Raw genomic sequence first — 9314 nt, 5'->3', positions numbered from 1 at the left:
GGCTGGATAGCCAGTAGTTATAAATGTATTTAGATTTGTCTATACATATTTAGGAAAATTTATGGATTAAAAATTAAGCGGCTTTGCCATAAAAATATAGATAAAGTCAGTTTTGGATTTAAACGGAAGATATAATTAACCTTGGGTCGAGGCAATAATTACTCTTGGAGTAAGAGGATTGCGATCCGCTAAACTCGTACGTGTTCTAAGTATAGAACGAAAGGTCGGTGATCCAACTTACGCTTTCTCAAAGCGCAAAGCTACGGCAGCCCCGCTGTACATATGATGAAGCGGAACACAATAGTCGCTCAGAGAAAAATATTTCTCGATGCACTTGTGCGGAGATAACGCGTTGCCGGAGCGAGTTTCTTTCACTCTTGCATTTTAATTAATAAAGTGGTGCGTACATCCGTATGACTTACTCCGTTTTACTATAAACAATAAGTTCTATGATTTTGTGAATCCGTAACGGAGTAGCCTCGGTCTTGCCAAAACGGTGCTGTCAATGCAGTCTGAATCGCAGGTGTAACCTCAATTACACGTTTTAACAGAATTAGTTTTTCTATCTCAATAACACTAAGCGTCAGGCGCTGAGTGCGCAATGCTTGGCTAAAGTCGGGATGCCCGAAGCAAGACGCCGACGCCAATGGCACGCAAAATGATTTGTTGCGAAGGATAGAATTCTACTTTACTTTGTTAGCTTGACTATACATGCACTGTGTATGATCTAAGTGACTAAATTACGCTACATCGGACCTCTCGCTGTCGTGGCTAAGTAGGATCGTGCTGTACTCCCATTTTTTCAAGGAGAATGCGAGCACGTTCCATTTCTGCGTGCATTTGTAATGTTACGACCCCGCACTTACAATTCAGTCGAATGCAAAACGCTCTGTTTGGAGACGGGGCAGTGTGCTCAGAATTCTTCGTAGCTGAGCTACACCCTGCTCAAAAGTAGCGACATGATTCTAAATCACTAGGGGAACGCATTGTGACGGCGTCATTCATAAAGATATCAGATATTTAAATTCACCTCAGCTTAAGATGCGCACACCAAGAACCCACAAATAGTCGACGTGCCGTCACAGGAGAGAGCTCGTGAGAGCCAGTCGCGAGCAAGTCGTCCTTGGCATACACTGCCTGATGAGTAAGGGGTGACTCGCATTCGCATGATACATTGGGTATACTTGGACAGCTACCACTTTATGGTGAGAGGAAACGACATCTTTGCTTGGAAGGCTCATGAAGGTTTGAGGTCTCACCAAATACATTGCCTGACACCCTTGCAGCGTATGATCGCGCGCACTTTTGACCCAAATCTACCCTGGAGAAAAAGCTAAGCTGTCGGCACAATCGCTAACCTCTACTTAACATGTTGCAAGGTGTATTTGCGCAAAGATCAATCGCTTTATACGCTGAGAGAACGCGCAATTATCGAGCTACCATGATTTGATCCGTGACACCTGTACGCGCATGTCTAAAACCCTTTTTCATTCGACCTTTCATTTTGCTTGCACTCATAACCGTGCACAGTGCTTTGCAAACCCTTCAACATTTTTGAATCAACCTTACATTGTTCTTGACTCGATATCTATTTTTGTCATAAAAGGAGACTTATTAGACCTAGTACTTCTTGGAGCCCATTAGTGCATACGACTATCCAGGTCGCGCATTTGGAATATTTAGGGCATGTGCAAAGATAGAAGCCAACATTTATGCTAGTCAATATGACAGCGATCATATGTACCGTTTCTCTGATGGTTAGAATTCATCTCTCTCAAGGTCGGTGTTTGATTCCCCGACAGCGCAGAAATGCATTTGTTGTTTCGCATTGTGTCACCTTAAAATGCCTTCAAAGTTGAGATGTAAAGTTTACTGCTGCTTGTATGCTTAAGTTATATTTTGTTTTATTATCAATTTGTTAAAGGTGCGATTGGGCTTCACCAGTATTTACATCGCTTCATTAGGAGAAAGCTGTTAGCGCACGTTTCCATACTCAATAATTTGTCACGCAATTCGATGGAGTATCCGTTAGACAATGTTCAGATTAGAGCAAATAATTAATCAAACGTAATATGTGCACACCAAACCGTTACTCGTGAAGCATTAATATGAGCGGCTACACTTGTTTAATTTCGAGCGGTGCTCGCTTGGCTTATTATAAATCTGTTCTTCCTGCAATAAGTGATGCCAATTCACAAACATCAGTCTATAACAATGATTCAGCGAGCACGTACTGCACTTTTAAATTATACCTGTGCGCTATCTTACAATACGCGTCTCAAAACGGATCATATTATGATGGCGCAATTAAGCTGCAATGAATCTTTAAAAAGCGCAGTGGCAAATTCTGGAAGATGTTACGAGTTCGAAACGTCATGGCATCAAATCATCGGATGCCCGACGATATGCAACCATTTGCGCCACTGGGGGGCATTTCGTCTGAATTGTATCGACCCCTATCTTCATCACTGGTGCAGAGGTGCCAATGTCTTGCAAGCAAAGGGAGATAGGTCACAGTGCACGAACAGGCCAATAAAGCTGCAGCAATTGTACCTGCGATGGTGTCTTCGAGTGGTAGGCGAAATACATTGCTTATAGACTCATCTCAACCCTCATGAATCTATAGACTTTTCTTGAAAGTTTTATCATTATATGGAGTAGTGGTGCGAAAAATTTAAATCGTCACAAGCCGGTTGCGACGCGCTTATTGAAAACGAAGAACACTCCGCAGTACAAACGTATACCTAACGTCAACAGCAGCGATGTAGATTAACTGCTTCTTTTATTGTTGGATGGATATTATCATCGCAAATTACCATACAGGTCACCGGGAGGTCTCACGAGCCATCTTTAAAGCTCCATTTGCTAAATATGAGGGGTACCGGGCATTTAGCACTTCACATTGCGACTTAAACAAGATTTTTATGAATTTATGGAGGCGGGATATATCAAAGACTCGAATTCACCAGGTATTTGTTCAGCTTTGTCATTAGAGTCGTCATCATTGAATATATCTACAGTTGTAGCAAAATACACATTCTAAGATGGCATGATTCGGTTGTTCTTTAGCTAGCGTAGTACGCAAAGGTACCATGGTGATGTTGCATGATGAAGTTACGAGGTTAGTACTCTAGACGAATGGAAGACATGGTACATCGTAAGAGATGCATCCTTGGGTCACGTAAGCTGCTAGCTTCGCGCCATCACGTAGGATTTCACTATTATAGATAGTAAAGTAGATATTTCAAAGTATCATTTAAAGATGGTCTCAATTTAAATACATAGCTTGTTAAGTTTCAACAAAAAGAAGTACCGGTACTCGTAAGGATCTCGTTCTGGCAATTGAGTGGTTGCTGGTAAACCCGTGAACGAACGGTGACGCAAAACACCAAAGGTTTCTCGATCCGAAGTGCACCCAAATTCCATCATATCGAGTAGCATTTTGGCTCACCAATTAAAATAAGACTGTACAGTCTGGGGTGACAGACCACCCCATGATACAGCCATTTTCGATACAGCCATATTCTTCCCGGATTCATGACACTCGTTGATAATTCTTTGTCTTTAGTTGGCACAACGGAGGTAACACAGCTAGCAGCAGAAGATATGGAAGTGGTTATCGCTTGCGTGAAGGCAGTCATTAGCCCTGAGAGTGTCCAGGTAAATTAGCTTTAAGATCGCTGCAATTATTTACTACAGGGAGCACAACTTACCCCGACAGTAATTTGCTGTTGTTCAACTTTCAACTTTGTAGGGTTGGGATACAAGATCTTTTCGGGCTATCATGGTTATATTCCGTATAAAACAACAGCGTGTCGCACTAGCGGTTTGTTCGTGCTCGACAATGGGTAGTTTTGTTTGGTACCACCAAGTAGGCGACATCCCAGCAATATGATTTGCCTACTCGTTATCAAACGGATGCTCACACCAAAACTTACCTGTCCACTCTGTCTCCTCGACTCTGAAGTAGATTTTTCATTGGATTTAGAGCACATTATTCAGGCCTTGAGGAATAGTGACGAGAGATTGAAGGCTCTATATGCCCACCAGAGGTGATGGACCTCAGCCAATAATGAGGAATAAGTAGTAATATTTTAATCTGTCAAGCCGTAAGTGGTACCACCAAGGTATAACTTAGCATTTACGCTTTGCTTGTACCTATCCGTCCGGTTGAGAGGTAAGAAGCGTCGAGGCTCCACGCAGCGTCGATTGATGAACATCTAGTGAGGAGACGTCGAGGCTTAACAACCGAACGGCGGCCTACTGATCAAGAAATGGGCTCATTGTACATCGAGGATGCTAAAATCAATGCTATCCAGCCCTGAAGAGAGAGTTATTATCTCTAAGAGAGGTGAAGCCCATATCCCAAGGATGTAGATTGCCAGCATCAACGTTCTGGGCTTTGTGAAGCAATAAAAACCCTGATAAATAGATAAGCATTGGGCAATTATGAACGACGCGCGACTGCCAAATTGTTGCAAAAATCGTGCAGGCATTGACGGTCTCAAATACGAATACCGCATCCGTTATGTTCACTACTAAAGAGGTGAAGTTTTTAACCTTCCTTTTTTAACTTTAAGTTCTTTGACAGCGAAGCCGAAACGATTGTTCTCTCTTCTTGCAAAAGTTAATGGGTTATTTATTCCACATCTGCTAGGAAGTTAAATGTAACGAAGTTACACGTACCCTGGTAACAGGGGTATGTGTCACACAAGATGGGCATGGTGTGACTGCACCCAGACAAGAATACGGTATGTGGCTGGGTAGCCAGAAGTTATGCATGTATTTAGATATATTTAGAGAAATCTAATTTCTAAAATTGGGATAAATAAATAAATAAAACCAGTTTTGGATTCTAAACGGAAGAGCCAATTAGCTTTGGGTAAAGGCAATAATTACTCTTGGAGTAAGCGGATTGCGATCCGCTAGACTCGTACTTGTTCTACGTATAGAACAAAAGGTCGGTGACCTAAGTTACGCTTTGTCAAAGCGCAAAGCTACGGCAGCCCCGCTGCATTAAAGCGCTCTCGAGGCGAGTATGAAGCTGCGATGGCTCTACTTCGGGACATGAATTGGCAAAATAAAGTTGATAATCATATTGTCAAGCACATCTAGCTATATTCAAAGCTCGATCACTGGAAGATGATTCAGAGAGACTACGTGCCGTGGCTTTAGCAAAAATCCTTTCAAATTTGGCGATTGTAGCCGCAGGTAATAGAGCTGAACTCTGGTGTTATAGAATGTTATATCATGTCACGGTATGCAAGTACGACTGAGAAAGTGACACCGATGACCTGCTCACCATGAGAAGCACTAACCTCCTCTCACTTACCCAAGTAATACTTCCTACCCCAATTAACAAACGTTTTTAGCAATGTATGCTGTGTTTTTACAGGGCTTAGCGTTTGAAGTCTCATATCCGCTCTTCAGAACCGATAGTCAATTTCGAAACAGAGATTTTGAAAACACAGAATTAGACAACCCACATTATTCCATACCTAACTTTTAGTTGTACCACCAGCTGCGCGATGATCTGCATACGTTGCACTAGAAATCGGCAGCCCATTTATATGGTCACGACTGCTGACGTATACACACCACCGACACGAATTAATTTGTTCTATACTAAATCAGACTCACCACACGCCGCCTACGTGACCGGGTTCATGACTCACAAATTTCTATACGCAGAGAAGTTTGTGGATCCTATCGTTTACAAATTTCAGTCAATTTACTGCTCGTGGAGTATCCAACATCAAATGAAATCGTCGGTCTAATCTTCTCGTTGCTATCAAAATATTTTTACATCAGAATTGGTGCGACTGTTGAGAATTCTTGTGGCTTCAAATAGCTCGGTTGGGGTGCAGAAGGTTCTTTGAACGGTAGCTTTAAAAGCAAACGATACATTACTTAGTATTTATTGTATATAATATACATTAAGGTAGCCAAAGGTAGCAAACCCGGCTTTCTTAACTTTCAACAATAAAAGCAGAATGTAGCATCCAGAATAGATAAGTAATGATTGCGGAGCTAGGAAGGAATGGCGGACAAATGATAAATACAAAGCGTTTTGCCTGGTGTCGTACACCGAATCATTCTTGTCGAGAAATTGCAACGGCGACTGCACTTTCTGGTGTGGTAACGACATATTCGAAATCAATAACGTCACGACATTAGTGCGATCGATATGATCATTGAGCCGTCTTCTCACGCTAGGCACAGTTGAACGATGCTTTGCACTTCACTCAGCTTCAGACGGTTGCAACTGTTGCTAGTAAGGCGATATACTTCAGGCAAACAGTCGCTATCGTGCAGATCGCGGCTAATCCACTGAGCCCATTGTTTGTGTGAAAGCTTTAGCAGCATTTCATTCCGGGAAGGAGCTTCCTGCGGCAGCGCATAGACTGAAAAGATGGCTCGTCCTTCGCAGTCAATGGCGACACAAAATAGCTTTTGCTGACCACTGATCATCTCAAATCCTTCTTCAGATGGTATCAAGCTTAGTGATAAAGTTTGTGGGGAAATAAAAGCTCTCTCGATTGAGCTTCGATGGCTACGAAAGTCGGTACTTTTGGCAAAATTCCTTGCACTGGATACGTCAGGGGTTGAAAGACTGCCAGCCATTTCAAAGACGCCACCCTGAGAGAGAAGTTTGATACTAGTGATTAGTGTATTCGTTGCCTCGGATCCTCGCTGTCCGCACGTCGAGACTTCGTCACTAAAATCAATAAAATGATCATTTTGAACGTCGGAGTTGCTGAAGTTGTCACTGTCAGAGAAGCCAGAACAACTTTCATGGATAGTACTAACTGTCTCCTGGCGATTCAACTTGACACCTTTGCTCGTACCGTTAAATGCCTTACGCAAAACGGCGATCCAGTGGCTATAAGCTTCAGCATTGGGTGCTCGAAATTTAAGCTTCTTACCTTTCGCTCCATAGCGAAGAGTAAACTGAAGTTTTTGACGGTCTCTATTCGATCGTGGAATGAGAGTTACTAAAAACCCACGACAATCGACTGGTAACTCGATGTTACCACCACAGATACCTGAACGATATATACGAAAAATGCACGTAGTGTTTTGAGTGCCGCATGGCATGATCCTGACCAATAAAATGGAGGTTTTAAGCCAGAAAGGTCCGAGCTTGAGTTTCATAATGCTGGAGAGTACCATCTCGGATAGCTGGTTAGCTGATTTACAAAGTGCAGCTTCTTCTTAAGTGCTGATTTGATAGGAAATTTATTAATGCGTCGGAGCGTCGGCAGCGTCTTTATAAAGCTACCACGAAATTCTGTGAGAAAGGGAATTCTCTACTGCCATCAATTCAGCATGTGTCCGAACGCAAGGTACACAGCTGTTGTTGAGCACTATTCAAATTATGGCAATTCATCATTTACAGCCCTAAGTGATCACTTGGTTTACCAGCCTTTATTGCTTAGCCATAATGACACGTTTTTTCGATCTTAACACAACAAATCTTTTCTATTTATCCTGGTAATGGCCCTTTACCATAATATGGTAATCGTTTTGTTACCATATTATGGTAATATCATGGTAATCAAAACAACAGTAGAAAATATTTTATCAAAAAGTTTAAGTAGCTCTACAGTCTTGACTGATGCTGCGTACATTGGGGCGACAGCGTCGCGGATGGAGCATAGTCATGGAGTCTCGCACTCTCTTCTCGTCGCGAATTGCTAGTGGTAGAGTTGGTCTTGATCAAGAGGTGCCGTAAGATTGTCAAGTATTACGTGTATCTAAACAACTCAATTATAATGAAATTCTCTAATACAGCGGCAAATATTGGAATTAAATGGATTAAAGATTCAACTCAAACATCCAAACTCGGTAGAACTTGTGCCACGTGGGTACATCGTCGAAATGCTGCAAGGACGCGCGATGTCGCAAGTACAACTGATTATTTTCATTTGTTTTTTAAGGTTTTATACTGATCGAATCTTGTTCATGTAGGAAGTGCTTGAGCATTTGCGGTGGATGCTCCAAAAAGACCTTTTGGATCAGGATATATTTTTAATTGGGTACGCGAGCTTAAGTTGATACAATACCAATCATACTTTGAAAGAAACGTTGTTATTTGATAGTCCTCCAGGGTCATCGCGACGACTATTAAGTATGCAATTCTGTGAGCTATTGAACAAAGAAATGGAATATGTTGCCATTTCTAAAGATACAACAGAGTCTGACTTGAAGCAGGTTTGTAAATTACACGACTGGTTTCCGAGTCGGAGTTGATATTAACTTGAATCGTTTACCAGCGCCGAGAGATCGTACACGGTGTATCAATATTTACTGACCAAGCACCTTTGCGAGCTGCTATCTATGGAAGAGTGCTTGTAATCGACGGTTCGTGAGCTGCCGAAATCTGTTGCAACGTTAATTATTGTGCGTTGTATGGATTCTGATTAGGTCTGGAAAAGGCAGAGCGCAATGTTTTACCAACCTTAAACAATTTGCTTGAAAATCGAGAAATGATGCTAGACGATGGACGATTTCTCATGAAAGCACAAAGTTACGATGCATTAATTAAGCAAGGATACTCAGATACGGAGCTAAAAGATCAAAAGTTAATCCGAGTGCACCCTGACTTTCGAGTCATTGCTTTGGGTCTGCCCGTGCCTCCGTATCCCGGTCGGACATTAGATCCACCGTTGAGGTCGCGATTTCAGGCTCGAAACATAAAGTCAACTTCGCCAGGTGCACAAGTCGAAGATCTGATCGCGATTGCTCCATCGGTACCGCTTCCGACGCTCGAAAATCTCGTTGCTATTCGAGAAGCTGTCAACACGGTTGAAGCCACATATGACAATAGTATGAGCTTTGGTCCACGCATGCCACACTTCGATTTTCAGTCGCTCGTGCACTGTGCTAAGATTCTGGAGAAATTCCCGAATGCCAGCTTAGCGAGCATTGTCCATCGAGCGTTTCCTTTATCCATTACTACTTTGGGATCCAGTACTGGGTCCAACTTAAAGGCTCTTGATCGCATTCTGGAAAAGTTTACAGGTGGGTCTCAGGGAACAAAGCACGTACTTGACACCGTATTGAAGACATCCGAAAATGATAATTCAGCAACGATCTCCTTTCGCACTCCCACCCAGCTCGTACTTCACGATGTTCCATGTGGAACTAATCATATAGGAGTGAATATGCCAGGATTTGTGGAAACAGACACTTTCTTAAATCTGCTGGCTGAGATGATTCAAGATCACATCGTCGGTAGCGATTTATGTGTTCTCGGCGCCAAAGGTAGTGGAAAATCGACATTGGTGAGACTGTTTGCCCACCGTTTGGGA

General features: G+C 42.5%; 3 protein-coding genes across 3 annotated transcripts in view; 1 reads left to right on the top strand and 2 right to left on the bottom strand.

Annotated features, from left to right (window-relative positions):
* Nucleotides 1-3130: 3130 nt before the first annotated feature.
* PHALS_04633 (uncharacterized protein) lies at nucleotides 3131-3429 on the bottom strand (the record flags this gene model as incomplete). Its single annotated transcript, XM_024722485.1, has 2 exons — nucleotides 3131-3218; nucleotides 3314-3429. The coding sequence occupies 2 exons, from the start codon at nucleotides 3427-3429 to the stop codon at nucleotides 3131-3133; spliced, it is 204 nt and encodes a 67-aa protein (XP_024573556.1).
* Nucleotides 3430-6207: 2778 nt separating this feature from the next.
* PHALS_04632 (Pleckstrin homology domain) lies at nucleotides 6208-7098 on the bottom strand (the record flags this gene model as incomplete). Its single annotated transcript, XM_024722484.1, has 1 exon — nucleotides 6208-7098. The coding sequence occupies one exon, from the start codon at nucleotides 7096-7098 to the stop codon at nucleotides 6208-6210; it is 891 nt and encodes a 296-aa protein (XP_024573555.1).
* Nucleotides 7099-7663: 565 nt separating this feature from the next.
* The window catches only part of PHALS_04631 (AAA ATPase containing von Willebrand factor type A (vWA) domain), a gene marked incomplete at both ends in the record, with an annotated part of 1948 nt that continues 297 nt past the window's right edge, over nucleotides 7664-9314 (top strand). Inside the window, 6 exons of the mRNA XM_024722483.1 lie at nucleotides 7664-7726; nucleotides 7795-7908; nucleotides 7972-8039; nucleotides 8103-8214; nucleotides 8277-8364; nucleotides 8428-9314. The exon at nucleotides 8428-9314 is cut by the window's right edge and continues 297 nt beyond it. Coding sequence (XP_024573554.1) covers nucleotides 7664-7726; nucleotides 7795-7908; nucleotides 7972-8039; nucleotides 8103-8214; nucleotides 8277-8364; nucleotides 8428-9314 — 1332 coding nt within the window. The remainder of the gene's footprint in view (nucleotides 7727-7794; nucleotides 7909-7971; nucleotides 8040-8102; nucleotides 8215-8276; nucleotides 8365-8427) is intronic.

The sequence above is a fragment of the Plasmopara halstedii genome, assembly GCF_900000015.1.
Source record: "Plasmopara halstedii genome assembly, contig: Scaffold_262, whole genome shotgun sequence".
NCBI classification, from domain to species: Eukaryota; Oomycota; class Peronosporomycetes; order Peronosporales; family Peronosporaceae; genus Plasmopara; species Plasmopara halstedii.
Note: the sequence above shows the minus strand (reverse complement) of the source record. Positions and strands in the feature narration are given on the sequence as shown.